Source organism: Vulpes lagopus, chromosome 1 (assembly GCF_018345385.1).
Source record: "Vulpes lagopus strain Blue_001 chromosome 1, ASM1834538v1, whole genome shotgun sequence".
Taxonomy (NCBI): domain Eukaryota; kingdom Metazoa; phylum Chordata; class Mammalia; order Carnivora; family Canidae; genus Vulpes; species Vulpes lagopus.
The window spans coordinates 24,941,944-24,962,748 of NC_054824.1; the positions used below are offsets into that span (position 1 = coordinate 24,941,944).

A 20,805-nucleotide genomic window follows, 5' to 3' on the forward strand; every position below is an offset into this window, starting at 1 on the left:
ATAGAAATATAGATGAATTGAAGAATATATAAGCTTGTAGCACAAGACTAGATTTCTCCATTCAGTGAGAAATGAAAGTGTTTTTTGGAGTGAGAAAAGGATGGATCTGAGGAGATTTGGAGAAAACAGGAGGTCTGGAACAATCTCTGGAAATCAAGAAGAGAAAAACGTTTAAAGTTGTTGATAGACTTGTATTTTAGAAAAAAAAAAAAAGACTTGTATTTTAGGAATGGATATTTTTGGGCTTTTAAAAATTATGATAAATATGTATAATATAAAATGTACTATTAAAATTATTTTTCAGTGTACAAATGAGTGACATTAAGTACATTCTCATTAATGTCCATTTCCAGAACTTTTTCATTATCCAAAACAGAAACTCTGTACCCATTAAACAATAATGCCCTGTTCTTCATTCTCAGTGTTGTACAACCAACCATCACTACCGTCCATTTCCAGAACTTTTTCATTATCCCGAACAGAAACTCTGTACCCATTAAACAATAATGCCCTGTTCTTTTCCTCACCTTAGCTCCTGGTAACCACTATTTTACTTTCTGTCTCTGTCCATCATGTTTTTGCTGAGTATATCCTAAAGTTGTAATGACCATAACCTGCTTCAAGAATTCACATCAGTCATTTAATAGAATGGGGAAAATGAATGGAAAAATATTGTGATTATTAGGTAATCTTCATCTTACTTTTAGAGAATAACCACATTAGCCTAGTCATAAGGATATGAGGGTCTTTAAAGTCATTTATAAAATGTGGTTCTGGTTAGCTAGATATCATTTAATTTATATTAATGTGGGGTTTTTTTTTGGTTTTATTGTTATTTGTTGTTATTTGTTTTTTTAAGTAGGCATGGAGTCCAGTGTGGGGCTTGAACTCACAACCCCAAGATCAAGACCTGAGCTGAGATCAAGAGTCAGATGCTTAATTGACTGAGTCACACAGCGCCCTTATATTAATGTTTTAAGAAATGTTAAAATTATCATGCTTTATAGCATTGATGGCACTATATAGTGAAAATGACTTTCTTAGGGACATTTCATGATTTCCTTTTATCAGACTAACACATGAGATTCTGGAACTTTGTCTTGAATACTTGATTATAGTTACATTATTGAGGTTGAACTATCTCACTCATTATGTTAACTTTTAATTGTTAATTGATCAAAGGCATATTTCAAAGATAAATATTGTCATTAATAAATAATTTACATGCAATTCAGCATTCTAGACAGTCACTTTTAAATTTGAAGTAATTTTAAAAGAATTTTGGTATTATATCATTAGTTATAAATATGTTTGGAACAGATATCAAAATAAAAGATGAAATGAATTGTCATAATTCAAATTCTTTTACATGAGCTGTTCAGCTGGTAAAAAGTTCCTTCAAGGACTCTACAAACTACAACCAGTCAGTAGTTACCCTGTTTGAACAAAAAACATACTGATGAATTAAGGAGGAACTGTCTTTTGAGCTAACTCAAAATAGGCTGATTCATTTTTATAGTCATGAAAAAGTTAATTACTTTTAAAATTAAGGATTGCCAGTATATTCCTAGCAATGAAAAAATAATTCTGTACCTACTATAATCCTATTTTAATATAAAAATATATAATATTTAGAAGAATATTCAAACTAAAATTAATAGAAGGCCAATTTAATAAGTATTCTATCAATGAGACACTTAGGCGGTTCTCTATTTTTGGTTATAGTTCATGTGTCAGTCAGCATTTTGTAAAGAGTTCAATGAAGCTGAAATTCACATTTGCAGTAATTCTTTTCAATGTGCAATATAACAATCTCAGTCATTTTGGGGTCTGTGATTTAAAAAAACAACATTTTTCTCTTTGATTGATCATAGCTATTATTCAAATAGCTGGTAACATGTGACATGGTGCTATAATTTAGCCTGAAAAAATTGAATTGTGAATTATATCCACTCAGCTTAAATTTCTCTGTTTCTACTCTCCAGAGCATCTTTTGTACTTCTTTCCCTCCAGAAGTGGCTTCTTAATGTAATGTTCCTACATTTTCCCAGAGGAAAACAAGGACTTCACGGTCAAATTCTTTATGTCCAAAGTAGTACAACAAAAACAGAAGGAAAAATAAAAGAGGATTCAGAAGTTACCCATACAAGAAATGAAGTTGCTATTCCATTTAACCTTTTAACAAATGTGTTTTACACATATATCCATCATGGTGTCATTGTCAAGGAGATGAACATTTATGGATGTGACGATTCAGATGATTTCAGATGTTTAGGTTTGAGGCTAATTCACACATAAGTCATTCTCTCATCTCTTCCTTTGTAGGTAGAAGTAAGCCATAAAGTAATGTTTAGGATCATTAGATAACAAATTAGGCAGTAAGCTATATGTATGTATGTAATGATTTCCCTGTTAAATTCCCCTTTCAAACTGTTGTGCTTCCCGTTCACACAAGCAGTTCTTCAAATAACAAATCTCTTCATTTAGAATGATCAGAGAGGATCAATTTAGAATTATTTGTAGGCTCAGTTTTTATTTGCTATATGGCCTGTGAACCGTTGTAGACTTTCTTTTTAAAATATTATTAGCAAATAAAATATATTTAGCAAACCTTGGAAGAAGAAGTTTGTACATTTTTTTTAATCAAAGAGTAATTGATATATAATCTGCACACACTTAAAATGTGCAATTTCGTTTTTATTTTACTATTATTATTTTCAAAGATTTTATTTATTTATTCATGAGAGACACAGAGAGAGAAGCAGAGACATAAGCACAGGGAGAAGCAGGCTCCACAAAAGAAGCCCGATACAGGACTTGAACCCGGGATCCCGGGATCACGCCCTGAGCCGAAGGCAGATATCTGCCCAACCACTCGGCCACCCAGATGTCCTTCTTGTCTAATTTCCGAAAAACATTGTATAAAATTGTGTATTTAGTTGTTTAGTGGGAGTAGGAGCTAGTCCAGTTCTTGTGACTCTCTCTATCTTGCCTGGAAGTGGAATATTTGTCTAAATATTTTTAATGCAATTTTATTTCTTTTCTTCAAGAATGTATTTCTTCTTCATAAAATACCATTATGCCCAGATATGTGAGTTTTGTTTTCATATTATATTTATGCCATAAAATATGTAGCTCCAGTACTAAAGAAGAGATGAGTAACTTTTGGATTCCCTAGGAGCTCATCTCTTCAAATACTCATCTATTTATACAAGAATATTAAAATATATTACTTATCAATGAATAACTTCATTTAGTAGTCACCCTCACTGATTGCTTATTTTGTTTTTTTCTTTGCACTTTTTATATTAAGACCTCTTATATCAGAAAATATACAAAAAGTACATAAAATAAATGTGTAGTTCTATGAAATTTTGTGTAATTAGCACCCACTTAACCCACTGCCCAGGTCAAGAAGAAAATATTTCTAGCATCCTAGATGCTTCCAGCATGCACTTTCTCATTCCCAAATTTTTCCCTCCCACCAAAGATAACCACTATCCAGAATTACTTCCTTACTCTTTATCCTTTTATTACTTAAGTATGGATCTCTAAACAGCAAGGTTTGGTTTCGCCTGTTTTTGAGCCTCACATAAATGCAACCTTATGTTCTTTTAGGTTTGGCTTCTTTTGTTCAGTGTCGTGATTTTGAAATTTATCCATTATGTGTGCAAATTCAGTCTTTCATCACTCTCTCTCTGTTTATAAAACATCATACTATATAAAGGCATTTGAATAGATGGCAGTTTGAGGTGATTAACTGTAATTGTCAAACATCTTTGTATGTGTGCTTTAGGACGCATACATACATGTCTGATAGGTATATACTTAAATTGGCATTGCTGTGTTCCGAAGTGTGTGTTGAACTTAAAATATAATGTGGGTTATAAATTTCTTCTATTTAGTGCTTTCAGTCACTTAATAATGTCTTTTCTTTTAAATTAGCATTTCTCCTACTCCTAGTTTTGAGATACTATTGACATATAACATTATAGTATATTGCATAATGATTTGATATGTGTATATTTCGTGAAGTGATCACTACAATAAATTCAGTTAACATCCATCACCTCAAGTAGTTATAAAATTTTCTTTCTTATGATAAGGACTTGTAGATCCACTATCTTAGCGGATCTACAAGTATTATTAACTGTAGTCACCATGATTTTTACATCACATCTGCAAAACTTACTTATCTTACAACTGGAAATTTGTAACTTTAGCTACCCTCATCTATTTCTCCCAACCCCCATCTCTGGTAGTGACTATCCGTTCTCTAAACAGTGAGTTTGGTTTTGGGTTTTTTTAGATTTTATGTATAAGTGAGAGTGTATCGTATTTATCTTCTCTGTAGGATTTATTTCATTTAGCATAATGTCCTCCAGGTTTATCTTGTTGCAATTGGCAGATTTCCTTCTTTTTGTAATGGCTGAATAATATTCCATTTTGTACATAGAGCACACTTTCTTTATCCATCCACTGATGGACACTTAGTTTATCCCATGTCTTGGCTATTGTAAATAATGATGCATTGAACATGAGGGTGCAGATACCTCTTTGATATAGTGATTTCATTTCCTTCAGATATATACCCAGAAGTAGAATTGCTGGATCATAGGTAGTTCTATTTTTAATATTTTGAGGAACCTCTCTGCTGTTTTCCATTATTGGCTGTACTAATTTACATTCCCACCAACAGTGTATAAGGGTTCTCTTTTCTCTGTATTCTCTCCATCATTTGTTATCTCTTGTTTTAGGGTTTTGTTTTGTTTTTTTAATGATAGCCATTTTAACAGGTGTGAGGTGATATCTCATTGTGGGTTTGATTTTGCATTTCCCTGATAATTAGTGATGTTGAGTACCTTTCCTGGTACCTGTGAGCCATTTGTATGTCTTTTAGTTCCTCTGTTCATATTTTAATTGGATTTGTGTGTGTGTGTGGCTGTTGAATTATAGGAGTTCTTTATATATTTTGGTTATTAACCTCTTTTTAAAAAAGATTTTCTTTATTTATTAGAGAGAGAAAAAGAGAGCATGTGCACGCACACACACACATGAGTTGGGGGAGGGCAGAGGGAGAAACAGACTCTCCACTGAGCAGGGAGCCTGACATGGTGCTCCATCCCAGGACCCTGAGATCACAACCTGAGCCGAAGGCAGACACTTAACCAACTGAGCCACCCAGGTGCCCCTAGTTATGAACCTCTTATCAGATACCTAATTTGCAAATGTTTTCTCCAGTTTTGTAAGTTCCCTTTTCATTTTGTTTATTGTTTCCTTTGCTGTGCAAAAGCTTCTTCAGTTTGATGTAGTTCCACTTGTTTATTTTTGCTTTTGGTGTCTTTGCTTTTGATGTCAAAAAATTATTGCTAAGACTGATGTCAAGGAGCTTACTTCTATGTTTCTTCTAGGAGTTTTATGGTTTTAGGTCTTACATTCAGTATTTCAATCTATTTTGAGTTAACTTTTGGGCATGGTGTGGGGATGGGTGGGCCAGCTGTCTGTCTGTCTCTTTCTTAGTAGTATAATGAACAATGTTACATTAGTTTCAGGTGCACAACATACTGATTCAACAATTCTACATGCTACTCGGTGCTTACCACAGTAAGTGTAATCACCACAATGTTATTACGTATTATTGACTGTATTCCCTGTGCTGTACTTTTCATCTCCATGGCTTATTTATAACTGGAAGTTTGTACCTCTTAATCTGCTTCATTTATTTTGTTCATCCCTCTACCTACCTACTTCCTGGCAATCATCAGTTTGTTTTCTGTATTTAAGAACTTGTTTTGTTTGTTCATTTATTTTTTTAATTTTTTTTGTTTCAGGTTTTTATTTAAATTCCAGTTAGTTAACATATTTTAATGTTAGTTTCATACGTAGAATATAGTGATTCATTCCTTACCTATAATACCCACTGTTCATCATATAATAATAAGTGCCCTCCTTAATACCATCACCCATTTAGATTTCACATATAAGTGAAATAATATGAATCAAATCATTCTCTGACTTAGTGTATTATCCTCTATTCCCATTCATGTTGTCTCATGGCATGTTTTAAAAATTTTTTATTTTAAAATAACTTTAGACATATAGAAAAGTTCCAAAAATAACACAGACTATTCCTGTATATCTTTCACGTGTTTTCCCCTACGGTCAACATCAGGAAATAAATGTTAGTACAATACTGTGAACTTAACTACATTCCTTATTCTAATTTTGTCAGTTTCCCACTAATATTCTTTTTCTCATCCAGGATTCCACATTGCATTTAGTTTGCATGTCCTTAATCAAATTTGTGACAATACCTCATTTTTGTTTTTCATGATCTTGACACTTTTTGGGAGACTACTGATCAGATATTGTCCCTTATTTTGATCTCTTTCAGTACTTTTTGACAGAAGCACCATGGAAGTGACATTGTGTTTTTTTAAGTGCATTTAATGGTGTTGGGGAAGGTGAAGGCATGTTAATAAATCTAAGTACTGTGATGTTAGATTTAGTTAGTTGGTTGGGTTTCTCTAAAGCTGCTATATTTGCTTTGTGATTATAAGTTTTCTGGGGAGAAACTTTGAGACTAGGCAAATAATCAGGTTTCTCATACTTTCATCTTCTAGTTGTAACATCTTTCATTGGCTTTTGCCTGTAACAATTATCACTGTGTTGTTTTTCGAGCTGGTGAATTTTTCAAATAATGGTGAATTTCAATTTCCCTCATTCTTTTTCATTGTATAGACTGTCCCCCCATCCCCCCTTCCCTATATGTTTACTTATATTAGTAAGGATTTAAGAATAGTTTATTTTGTGGTTTATAATCTAGTACTGTCATTTTATGTTGCTGTTTTGGCTTTAGTCATTGAGAACTTCTTCAATTTGGCTTCTATGTCTTTTTGACATTCTCTCATTATTTTTCAGCTCTTCCTGCCTTTCTAGTTCCATAGATATTCCAGGTCCTTCTTGTATTTTCCTTCCCACAGTCCAGGAATCAGCCATTTCTCCAGGGACCCCACTGTGTATATAGTGTGTGTGTGTGCGTATGTGGGTGTGTGTGGTGAACATAGAAAAACCTAGATCCTCAGTCTAGTCATTGCTGCTTAGTGTCATCATAGACGCTCTCAGTTGTCAGAGCTAGGAATGTATCATGTACTAACATGCACCTACACACACATTTATATTTATTTCTTTATCCATCTGTGAATGTATTAAAAGCTATGAATTCCTGCTTAATACCTCTGATTCTAATTTAGCATCATAATGTTAATTTTAGCTTTCCCCCTTTGCTTATATGTATCTCTTTGTGCAGTGAGAAACCTGCATCTCTTTACCCATGGTATGTTTACTTGTTTGTTAAATCCTAATATACATATAACATTTTCAGAATTATTAACCTATACCCCTGTGAGAAACAGGTTTACTAGGTCAAGGATGATATTTGTGTACAGTGCTTTCTATCTGTGGCCTTATGGAATATAGTCAAAATATGTTTTCTGAAGTTATTTTCTTGTTCATCCCCATCCCCTAATGGGGATGTTATTCATTTGCAATACAATGATTTTTATTCCATTTTGGACTCCCTCAACATTCTGATTGATTTTATTTACTTAGTTTATTTATTTAGTGTATGAAACATTATTATGGTTATGGTAATCATGACTTTACAAAAAGATGCTCTCACGGAATTATGCTTCTTCATTCACCATAATACCTATCCCCCAAAGGAAAACAATCTTTAGAGTTTGTATTTTAGCTTTCCTGAAATAATTTTGCACAAATGAATAGATACATGAATATTTTCTAATGCTTTTTCTTTCTTACATTAAGAATAACATACTATAGTGGCACCTGGGTGGCTCAGTTAGTTAAGCGTCTGACTCTTGACTTTGGCTCAGGTCATGATCTCAGGATCAGTAGATTGAGCCCCTCATTAGGCTCTGTACTCAGTGCAGAGTCTACTTCTCTCTCTTTCCCTCTGCCTCTCACCCCACTCGTTCCCGGTCTCTCACTCAAATAAGTAAATAAAAATAAGTAATAAAATACATAAAAAGAATAACATACTATATACCCTTTTTTACTTTTCTTTTTTCACTTACTAGTAAGTCTGTCTTAGAAATTGCTCCCATCAGTAATTAGAGATCTTATTATTTTTACAGCTACATATTACTCTATTGTGTGGATTTACCATAACTTATTTAACTACTCTGCTGTGTACTTGGGTTGTTCCAGTATTTTGCATACCAAGAATGTGCAGTGAATAGACTTGGATGTGTGTATTTTTGAGTTTTTGGAAGTGTATCTTCAAGGCAGATTGCTAGAAGAGAGATTGTTAGGTCAAAAGCTTAAGTGCGTATGTGGTTTTGTTAGATATTGCCAAGTTTCCCTCCATGAACATTGTCCTAGTTTGCCTTTTCCACAGTAGTATATGAGAACTTTTGTTTCCCCCAGACTAGCCAGCAGAATACAGTCTCTATGTGTTTCAATTTTTGCCATTCTGATAGGTAAATGGTCACTTGGTGCTGTTTTAAAATGTATTTCTCAAAAAAAAAATGTATTTCTCTAATTACAAGTAAGTTTGAATATTTTTTATATTACTAATGCCTTTTTGTGTGTGTGTATTGCCTTTTTATGTCTTTTTCTCATTGTCCTATCAGGTTTTTGTTCCTTTCCCCTTCAGTTTTTAAGAATTTTTAATAATAGAATTATTAGTTTCTTCTCTGTAGTGTATGTTGCAAATGTTTTCTCATAGTTTGTTAGGTATTTCTTGACTATTTATGCTATTTGTGCCCTGATGGTTTGTTGAAATTTTTGTATAATGTGATTTACCAATATTTTCTTTCATCACATTAAAATTACAGAGAAATATACCCAGGTTTGTTTTCCTTCTAACACTTATAAAGTTTTTCTATACTGTCCTGCAGTGCCACCTTTAATCAATCAAGTATTTATGTGTAGGTCTGTTTCTAGATTCTCTGTTATAGTCCACTGGCGTTCTTGCCTGGCCCTTGCTAATACCACATTTTCTTTACTGCTGAAGCTTTGTAAGAAGTCATGATACCTAATGGAGCCAGTCTCCTTACTTTTTTCTTCTTTAAGAGAATCTTTTGTATTTTTGTTCTTTTGCTTTCCCATGTGTATTTTGTAATGAGCTTATTAAGTTTCTCATAGAGATTCTCTCAGGATTAACATTGCATTAAGTATATTCAACATTGAGATTTCCTATCCATGAACATGATATATTCTCTCATTTCATTTAAGGCTTCCCTTCCTTCTTTTCCTCCTCCTTTTTGCATTTTTATTCATGAGAGAAATTAGCCTATACATTTCCTTTCTGGTGTTATTAGCATTGCATTTTTTATTTATTTTTATTTTTATTTATTTTTTAAAGATTTTATTTATTTATTCATGAGAGACACAGAGAGAGGCAGAGACACAGGCAGAGGGAGAAGCAGGCTCCATGCAGGGAATCCAACATGGGTCTTGATCCCGGGTCTCCAGGGTCAGGCCCTGGGTTGAAGGCGGCACTAAACCACTGAGCACCCGGGCTGCCCAGCATTGCATTTTTTAAAGAAAATAAATTTTATTTTTTAGAACTGTTTTATGTTTCCAGATATTTGACCAGAAAATAGTGAATTCCCATATATCTTCTCTCTCCCAGCACATAGTTTCTTCTGTTATTATCAGCTAGCTGTTAGACTTTTAGGTAGATAAAAGTTTTTCACTAATTTTGGTAAATACCAAGAAGTGTGGTGCTGGATTATATAATAAGAATATGTTTCATTTTATAAGAAACTGCCAAACTGTTCTTCTGCATTTTACATTTACATTTCTGCCAGCAGTGAATGACAGTTCTTGTTGCTCCATATTTGTTGGTATCAGTATTTTAGATTTTGGCCAATTTAATAGGTATATAGTGGTATCTTATTTGAATTTTCATTTCCCTAATGACTCATGATGTTGGGCCTTTCTTTTTTTTATGCTTACTTGCCATATATATCTTTAGCAAGATGTCTCTTTAGGTCTTTGGCCATTTTTTAATTAGGTTGCTCATTTTCTTAGTGTTGAGATTTAAGAGTTCTTTAATATTTTGAATAACAGTCCTTCGTCAGATATGTCTTGCAAATATTTTCCCCAGGTCTGTTGCTTGTCTTCTCATTTCTCTCTTGATCAACTTTGCATTTTATTATTATTTTTAAAGATTTTATTTATTTATTCATGATAGACACACAGAGGGACAAGCAAAGGCACAGAGGGAGAAGCAGGCTCCAGCAAGGAGCTCGTTGTGGGATCTGATCCCAACCCCAGGATCATGCCCTGAGCCAAACAAAGGCAGATGCTCAACCACTGAGCCACGCAGGTGTCCCAACATTGCATTTTCACATCTGAGTGTCAGAGTTATGCTGACTTGTTAAAATATAAATATTCTTTCTTCTTCTATTTTCTGGAAGAATTTGCATATGATTAGAATTAATTTTCCATTAAATGTTTGGTAGAATTTGCTGAAGAATCCATCTAAACCTTTTGCTTTCTTTTGGGAGATCATTAAAATTTTTGTGGTAGGACAAGTAAGATACTCTATTTTTTCTTATGTCAGTTTTAGTATACTGTATTTTTCTGGAAGATTTTATAGTCTTAATTTTCAAACTTGTTGGTGTAAAGGTACTTATACTCTTAATATTTTTTAGTATATGTAGGTTATATTCTCTGTGGTGTTCCTGATACTATCTGTGCTTTATCTTTTATTGTCGAGGCTCATTAGGGATTTGTCAATTTAATCATTCTTTTAGAAGAAACGGTTTTTAATCTTTAACCCTATTCAGTGTATGTTTTCCATTCGTGAATTTTAGCTTACTGTTTTCTTCTATTTTCTTTGGGTTTAATTTAGTGGCATTTTTTCTCACTTCTTGAGGTGATTGCTTAATTCACTGATTTTCAGCATTTCTTTTTTGACATATACAGTTTGGGTTATAAATTTCTCAGTTGGATTTAGCTGTATCTTACAAGTTTTGATATATTATTATTTTGTTACCTATTTAAAAATACTTGATAATTTCCTTTGGAATTCCCTACAGCTTACTTACTGATGTATTTATATCATTTTAGACATGAGGATTTTCTGATTATTTTTATGTTCTTGACTTCTAACTGAATTCTTGTATTTAAAGACTGTAATCTAAATTATTTGTTTTAAGTTTGCTTCATGGCCCAGCATATGACCAGTTTTTATAAATTTTCTGTGTATGTATATTCTGTGGTCCATGTATTGTGCAACTGTGGCTGGTGTCCCTATATATTTTTGTCAATGGTATTGCTGAGTTCTTATGTATTATTGTTGCTTTTGTGCTCTGTTTTTCCATCATTTATTGAGAGAGGAAAGTTTAAACTCCTATCATTGTGGATTTGTTTAATTTCATCATGTACATCATTGTGTTATATATTTTATAGCTGTGCTATTAGATGCATATAAATCTCTTGACAAGTTGAACCTGTTATTATTCTGAGGTATCTCTCTTGACCTCAATAATACTTTTTTCTGTCTGATAATTATATAGTTACAGATATATTTGTTCTCTGAATACTGGTAGCTCAACATTTCTTCTTATATACCTTTGCAAAATGATTCAGTTTTCTCTTGTTTGCTTCTGCATTGTATTTTATCCTCCAGGTTTATTTATTATTTTTATTTATTTCACTCAATATATACTTCATTTAATCAAAGCTTCATTTTTAGGTAACTTATTTCTGTTGGCACACAGACTCTTTCAACATGGTTTTGGTGGTGGTGGTGGTATGTTTTCTGTTTTTGTTTTTTTTTTTTAACAAAAATCTAGAGCATTTGTTATGCCTGTATTAAGGTTTAGAAAATAAACCAGATAGAAAAATGTAGGCTGTGGAAAGTCTCTAAAGATAATAATAAACTTACTCATTGGCTCATCCATTTTTTTTTCTGGGCCTAAAGGCATACACTGCTGTTATTTACATCCTACTAGGAGTCTCAAAGAATAGAGGCCTCTCAGTAATATGCATTTTTTCAAATTCAGAGGGGCGCTATTGATCCCATATGAAATGCATTTGTATTCTCTTTTTTCCTCATAGTAGAGATATCAGATGTGGCTTCTCTAAGAAGTAGGATTTTATGTAAATAAGCATTAAAGACATTATAAATTTTGGGGCACCTAGATGGCTGGCTTAGGTCATGATCTCAGGGACGTGAGATCGCCCCACCTTGGGCCCTTGCACTAAGCGTGAAGCCTTCTTAAGATCCTCTCTTCCTCTCCCTCTGCCCTACTGCCACATGCATGTGAGCTGTCTTAAAAGACAACACAAACAATGAGACTAAATTTTTTCAGACTATTTTGTTGCAGTTGAAAAATATATATTAGTAAGTATTGTAATTATGGGTTGACAGAATAGTTAATTTTGAGTTATTTAGCTTATTATTTTTAAAAAGATGCCCTTTCCTCTTTTTAACTTTTAATTTGAGGCAAATATAGACTTCAGTTTCCTTTTTTTTTAAGATTTTTTTTTAATTAATTTTTATTGGTGTTCAATTTACCAACATACAGAAAAACACCCAGTGCTCATCCCATCAAGTGTCCACCTCAGTGCCCGTCACCCATTCCCCTCCAACACCCGCCCTCCTCCCCTTCCACCACCCCTAGTTCGTTTCCCCGAGTTAGGAGTCTTTATGTTCTGTCTCCCTTCCTGATATTTCCCAACATTTCTTTTCCCTTCCTTTATATTCCCTTTCACTATTATTCATATTCCCCAAATGAATGAGAACATACACTGTTTGTCCTTCTCCGATTGACTTATTTCACTCAGCATAATACCCTCCAGTTCCATCCACGTTGAAGCAAAATTATTTATTTATTCATGAGAGACACAGAGAGAGAGAGAGAGAGAGAGAGAGAGAGAGAGAGGCACAGACACAGGCAGAGGGAGAAAGCAGGCTCCATGCAGGGAACCCAACATGGGACTCCATCCCAGGTCTCCAGGATCATACCCTAGGCTGAAGGTGGTGCTAAACCGCTAAGCCACCCAGGCTGCCCTCAGTTTCCTTTTATTTTTTTTTCTTTTGGATTTTTAGTTTTTTAACAAACTTGGGATATGAAGACAAGGATAAATGAGGACAGTTTGGGAAAAACTGGGATATGTGTTCCCTCTAGCTATTAAGGATGATAGTGGAAAAGAAACTTACATTTATTTAGCACCTAATACATAGCTGGACCAGGCCATTTACTTTAAGTTGGCATTTTACTTTGTCTTCTCAACAATCCAAGCATGTCAGTATTGTTATATATATATTTTTTTGGTATATATTTTTATTGGGGTCCAATTTGCCACATGTAGCATAACATCCAGTGCTCCCATCAGGTGCCCCCCTCAGTGCCATCACCCAGTCACCCGAACCCCCGCCCACCTCCCTATCACCCCTTGCTTGTTTCCCAGAGTTAGGATTCTCATATTCTGCCCCCCTCACCGATATTTCGCACTTATTTTATCTCCTTTTCTCTCTATTCCCTTTCTTTATTTTTTATATTCCCCAAATGAATGAGACCATATAATGATTGCCCTTCTCCAGTTGACTTACTTCACTCAGCATAATACCCTCCAGTTCCATCCACGTTGAAGCAAATGGTGGGTATTTGACAAAATACAGCATCCATTCCTGATCAAAACTCTTCAAAGTGTAGGGATAGAGGGAACATTCCTCAGCATCTTAAAAGCCATCTACAAAAAGCCCACAGCAAGTATATTCTCAGTGGGGAAACACTGGGAGCCTTTCCCCTAAGATCAGGAACATGACAGGGATGTCCACTCTCACCACTGCTATTCAGCACAGTACTTGAAGTCCTAGCCTCAGCAATCAGGCAACAAAAAGAAATAAAAGGCATTCAAATTGGCAAAGAGGAAGTCAAACTCTCCCTCTTTGCAGATCACATGATACTGTACATAGAACCCCCAAAAGACTCAGTTTCCTTTTAAAGCAATGGTTTTACATCTGATACAATCATTATGTTATGGTGAATGAGAGACTTAAATAATGTTCATTCTGTTACCTGACAAGTTTTATTTTTTTCTTTACATGAGAAGCTTTTCTGGAAACAACTTCACAGCATTCTTTCCAGGATAGGTATTTATTAATATTAGTATTTGGGAATTTGAAGCAAAATGAGTATTAGTCTTACCTGTGGTTACTTTTTCAAAAACGCGAATAGGTCCATTCCTGATTCTTCTGCCCCCCCCCCCATGTTATTGCTGTCTTATTGCTATTGTCCCCTTCTTTTTTTTGTTAAAGTATAGTCTTGAATTCATGACCCTGAGATTAAGAGTCAGATGTTTAATTTACTGAGCCACTCAGATGCCCTGCTATTTCCCTCTTTGATAGCCACACTACAGAAGTATTTAAAGCAGATATTTTAGGAATTGTTAGCATTTGAATAAAGGTTATGTTAATGTTCATGTAACTTCAGGGCAAAGCAGTTATCTGGTACTAAATGAGTGAGAGTTTCTATTTTAACAAATACATGTGAATGCACCTATCAGTGCTGAATTAATGCCTTACTCAGGGAATTTAAAATATATGATAGCTGTATTATATGCAAGTACCTATTACCACAAAATGGTATCTATTATTTGACAATTATGTATACAATTTGGCAAATTAATTTTTTGAAAGGTAAAAATGGTTAAAGAAATGTTCCATCTTAAAAGTGTTTTCAGAGTGTTAATTATTTTGCATTTACATGATGGTATATATTAAAACACACTCAGTTGATGGTGATAATATAATCTATGGTTAGTGGGATCCCTGGGTGGCGCAGCGGTTTGGTGCCTGCCTTTGGCCCAGGGCGTGATCCTGGAGGCCCGGGATCGAATCCCACATCGGGCTCCCGGTGCATGGAGCCTGCTTCTCCCTCTGCCTGTGTCTCTGCCTCTCTCTCTGTGTGTGACTATCATAAATAAATAAATTAAAAAAAAATCTATGGTTAGTAATAATAGGTACATGAATGAGAGAGAACAGTATGTAAAAAGTGAAACATGTATATGCTACTTAATTGATATATTTAAGAAATGTCTTGCTTAGGGAAGGGTAGCTGTTTAGGCAAGTTGGAGGAAGGGGGGCACACTAAATAGTATATTGGCAAGTTTCCTGAAATGCATACGCATAGTAATTTGAGGCACATTGATTTTTAAATGTCAGCCAGCTTTTATTCTCTTCTTTCTCTAGCATCTATTTGTATGAATAGGGACTATTCTTGCTTCTGAAGGGGGGTTTATTAAGGTTATTGTGAACATTTGTTATATAGGAAATAAATTACCACTGCTATATATAAAACTAACATTAAATTTGTAATACTGGCAATAGTTTGTGAGAGATTTAATTCTTTATATGTTAATTGATGGCTAAGAAATTTTCCATTTCACTGTTGAGATTTAGAGACATTGCAAACAAATGTCTTTAGTTATGTTCATAACCTTCAACAACATGCTAAAATGAATTACTGCAAGTATCACTTATATTCCAAACTTAAGTATCTTTTTGCTAAATTGGTTTAATCAGGATTGTGTTCATCAGCTATTAACATTCTTTTTACGGCCTTTAATGCTTTATAAGTCTTTATAGAATGTTGAGAAGCCAAGGATACTCCTGGGAGATTGAATGTCTATCTGCCTTATTTCATAAAATCTAAGGTGCTTTTGAGAGTGTGCTTTCTTAATCTTCCTAGACTGAGTTAGTGAAAGGTAACTACAAAACCATCTTTCAAAAAACAAACAAACAAACAAAAAGCAAAAAAAAAAAAAACCCCAAAAAACCATCTTACACCTGTCACCTGGAGACAGTGATTATAAGACACTATAGAATATCAGAGGCATCCAGTCTTCAGAGAAGTTAAAATATGAAGAAATGCATATCCTAGAATTATTAAATTAGGATTTTTGAAGTCACTCACTATAAATTTTAAAAGATACTTATGATAATCTTGTGTTCTGATTTTTTTAAAAAGATTTTATTTATTTATTCATGAGAGACAGGGAGAGAAAGAGAGGGGGGGCTCCACGCAGGGAGCCCGATGCGGGACTCAATTCTGGGACCCCAGGATTATGTCCTGGGCCCAAGGCAGGCGCTAGCCACCCAGGGATACCCTGTGTTCTAATTTTTTTATGATTAGGCCAATATGGTACACTGAGAAATTTCTATTGTATTGTTTTGAGTTTGCAGTCTTTTGTTCACTTTAAATACTACTCAATGTTTCATTATTAGATTCATGTAATAGAATATATAGTTATCCTTGAGATCATTTTTTAACCTGCTGTAAAATGCTGTTAATTTTCATTACCTAGAGTGTAAGGAGATGTGTTTTGAGCTAGTTGCTTTGAACAAGGGGTATAGGCAAATTTTTTTTTATATGCTTTATGTACACTAATGTTAAGGCTGGAGTTGTGTTCATTTACTCACAGTGTCCATTAAGAAAAGGTTTATGATTTAAAAAAATGAGATAATCACAAGAATGTTTAATTATGTTCTTCTTATATCCTGTACCACTACATGCTCCACAAACAGTTCCAATAATGGTATTTCTTCATTCACGTTTAATGCAATCAGAAATAAAGGATCTCTTTGAAATGGGAATAGGAAGGGAATTATGATAAAGGGAAAGTAACCATTATTATATTTTTTTACCCTCTATATGGTTTGCTTTTTATTTTCGTGTACATTTTTTATAAGAACTAAGCATATTTTATAGAAATATGACTTCATATTACTTATACAATAAAGATATGGCATTTGACATTCTTCATGGTTTATTCCAAACTCCCTTTGGATTTTTTTTTTTTTTTTAAAGATTTTACTTATTAATGAGAGATGCAGAGAGAGAAGCAGAGACATAGGAAGAGGGAGAAGCAGGATCCCTGTGGAAAGTCTGATACCACACCAGGACCCCAGGATCATGATCTGAGCCAAAGGCAGATGCTCAACCACTGAGGAACTCAGGCACCCCTCCCTTTGGATTTTCTTTTTTTTTTTTTCCCCCCTTTGGATTTTCATCTTCACCTAATTATTCCTCCCTCAAGCCATACTCGTCTACATTTTTGTCTCAGATCTCCTGTATTTTCAGGACTGGGTTTAAATTTTTCCCTTCGCCTTATCCACCCTTTAAGACTGACCCAGCTTTTTGAACTTTTCCAGCTCCCTCCATAGTAAGTACTTCTTACTCCACTATTTTGCAGTGGCAAATACATCTATATAGCACTTACCAGAGACCACCTTTTGGTAGCATTATTTATTTGTCTGGTTTTCCTGTTAGATTTTGGGACTCAGTTATTTAGGTTTGTATTATCTCCTGTAGTATGTAGTATAGATGTACTATGAGTGATTTTTGAATTGAATCCTTATAGATTTTTACATATATGCATTATTTCTTTCAGTTTTTTCCCAGAGACACTCTGTGGTAATTTTGCCAGAATTACTAATAATATGTTAGTAATTTTTATATCTAAGTTTTCATTCTCAGCATTTACCACTATTTTAAGTATAAGAATTATTCTTGAATCACATTGTATACTGGAAACTAATAGAACACTGTATGTTAATTGTGTTAATTATACTTGAATAAATAAACAAAAACAAAGAACTACCCTCCTGTGATAATCTATTTCCAAATTAGTTTAAAAAAGGATTATTCCTTTGCTGGTTACTGTCTGACAGTGCAAAAGATAATAATTGCAAAGATAATTTTTTCACAGTATCTATTTGTTATACAAATTTTGATAATTATACAAGCTTATATAAGGAAGAATATTTTCAAAATAAAGTGTTTTTCTTTTGTTTTATAGTTTACTTCCTCAGAATGTCGGTCTGCTCTATGTTGGAGGTTATGAAAGACCCTTTGCACAAATCAAGGTATGATTGTTCATTTTTCAGAATACTTTTTTAGATGTAGTTCACTTGTCCAGAATCCACCAAAAACCTGCAAATAACTATAACGTATCAAAAATATGAATGTGAATTACTGATTTCATTTGTTTTTGCATGTTTCTCCTGAAGAAGTAATTAAGTTTTTCAAAGGATTGTTTTAATTTTCTTGCTCATAATAGAGTTAAATTTGACCAAAGCACTATTTAACCTGTGTAATTTGGTAAATTTTGATATGCTTAAGCTTGTGAAACCATCACTACAATCAACAAAATGAACATATTTCATCACCGTCAAAAGTTTCCTGTGCCTCTTTGAAATTCCTCACCCCTGTACTTCTTTTCTTCCAGTCTCTAGGCGACCACTGATCTGATTTGTGTCATCATAGATTAATTTGCATTTTTTAGAATTTTATATAAATAGGATTATACAGTATTTATACTCTCTCACCCCCCTTCTCCTTCTCCCAACCGCTTTCATACAGCATAATTATGTTGAGATTCATCCATATTGTCATACTTACCAATAGTTCATTCTTTTTAATGCTGAATAGTGCTCCATTATATGGTTATAGCACAGTTTCTTTATCCTTTCACCTGCTGTATGGACTTTTGGGTTGTTGCTACTTTCTGGCTACTATGAACACTTGTATACAAGTCTCGGTGTGGATATATATTTTCTTTCCTCTTGGGTAAATACCTAAAGTAGCAATGGCTGAGTTAAATGGTGGTTGTATGTTTAACTTTTGAAGAAAAAAAAAAAAAAACCTATTTTCTCACCTGCAGGGTATGAGAGTGCCAGTTCCTCCATCCTGGTCTGGCCCATCTTTTATTAAGTTTAGTCATCGTAAGGGGTACATAGTGTTGCTTCACTGCAGTTTTATTTTTCATTTTTCTCATGACTAATAATGCTGAGCATCTTCTCATGTGCTTGTCATCTGTACATCTCTAGTGAAGTGTTTGTTCAACTCTTGCCATTTTTATTTATTTTTATTTATTTATTTATTTATATATTTTTTAACTCTTGCCATTTTTAAAATTGGGTTTTTGTGTTTTTACTGTTGAGTTGTAAGATATTCTTATATCTTCTGGATATGTCCTGTATCAGATCTGTGATTTGCAGCTTTCCCCCCCCCATCTATGGCTTCTCTTTGCATTCTCTTAACAAGGTCCTCAAAGAGCAGAAGTTCTTAATGTTGATGTTCAGTTTATTAGTTTGTTTTCCGTGGCTAATGCTTTTGGTATTGATCTAGGAAATGTTTGCCTAACCAATGTCACAAAAGATTTTAAAAGATTTTTCTCCTTTGTATTCTAGAATCTTAATAGTTTTAGGTTTTACATTTAGGTTTAATAACATTTTAGTCAATTTTTGTGTATGATTCAAAATTCCAGGTATAGAGGAATGCTGAGTGCCCCCCCCCCCCCACCTTTTTGGCACATGGATATCCATCTGTTATAAAACCATTGTTATTTTTATTTTACTTATTTGCTTTTTAAATCTGTTAAATATGGAATGCTTCACAAATTTGCATGTCATCCTTGCACAGGGCCATGCTAATCTCTGTATTGTTGCAAATTTAGTTTATGTGCTACTGAAGCAAGCACTAAAACCATTTTTAAAAAACTATCCTTTCCACCATTGAATTACCTCTACATCTTTGGTGAAAATCAGTTGATTTTGTGTGATTATGTGAATCTATTTCTGGACTTTTTATTCTGTTCCATCCCTCCACCAATACCACACTGTTTTGATTATTGTATATTTATAATAAGTCATAGGGACAGAGTAAATCCTCCAAATTTGTTCTGTTTCAAAGTTGTTTTGGCTAATTGGATTCCTTTAATTTTCATACACATTTTAGATTCATCTTGTCAGTTTCTCTAAAAATGCCCACTGGACTTTTGATTTGGATCATGTTGAATCTATAGATCAATTTGAGGAGAAATGACATCCTAAGAATATCAAATATTTTAATTCATGAAGACTGCATATTTCTCAGTTTATTTAGATCTTTAATATCTCAACAATACTTTGTTTCAGTGTATGGACCTTGTATATTTTTAATAGATTTATCTATAAATACTTTATACTTATGTTATAAAAGTATTTTTTAACATATTTTTATAAAGACTGCATCATTTCTATATACAATAAATATAGGAAAAAGGTTTTTTTTAAGTGAAATACAATTAATATACAATAGTATATTAGTTTCAAGTGTACAATATAATGATTCATCTGTGCTGTACATTACTCAGTGCTTACAAGGTAAGTGTACTCTTAGTCTCCTTTATCTATTTCACTCACTTATCCCCCAGCCTACCTCCCCTCTGGCAATCACCAGTTTATTCTCCATATTTAAGAATCTGGATTTTTTTTTCTTTGTTTCTCTTTTTATTCATTTGTTTCTTGAATTCCCATATGAATGAAATCATATGGTATTTGTCCATATCAAAATACCAACAGCATTTTTTATAGAACTAGAACAAATAATACTAAAATTTGTATGAAGTGGGCAGCCTGGGTGGCTCAGCGGTTTAGTGCTGCCTTCAGCCCAGGGCGTGATCCTGGAGACCTGATATCGAGTCCCGCGTCAGGTTCCCTGCATGGAGCCTGCATCTCCCTCTGCCTGTGTCCCTGCCTCTCTCTCTCTCTCTCTCTCTCTCTCTCTCTCTCTCTCTCTCATGAATAAATAAATACAATATTTAAAAAAAAATTTTGTGTGAAGTCACAAAAGTCGCCAAAGAGCCAAAGCAGTCTAGAGAAAGAAGCACAAAGCTGGAGGTATCACAATCCCAGCTTTTAAGATATACTACAAAGCTGTAGTAATCAAAACAGGATAGTACTAGCACAAAAATAGACACATAAATCAATGGAACAGA

General features: G+C 33.8%; 1 protein-coding gene and 1 non-coding gene across 2 annotated transcripts in view; one reads left to right on the forward strand and one right to left on the reverse strand.

The window, feature by feature from the left end:
• Nucleotides 1–20,805, forward strand: part of RNGTT (RNA guanylyltransferase and 5'-phosphatase) — a 325,545-nt gene that overhangs the window by 255,781 nt on the left and 48,959 nt on the right. Inside the window, exon 14 of the mRNA XM_041771798.1 lies at nucleotides 17,845–17,911. Within this exon, the coding sequence (XP_041627732.1) occupies nucleotides 17,845–17,911 (67 nt within the window). The remainder of the gene's footprint in view (nucleotides 1–17,844; nucleotides 17,912–20,805) is intronic.
• LOC121474899 lies at nucleotides 19,425–19,527 on the reverse strand. Its single transcript, XR_005983568.1, has one exon. It is a non-coding gene; the product is annotated as a U6 spliceosomal RNA (small nuclear RNA).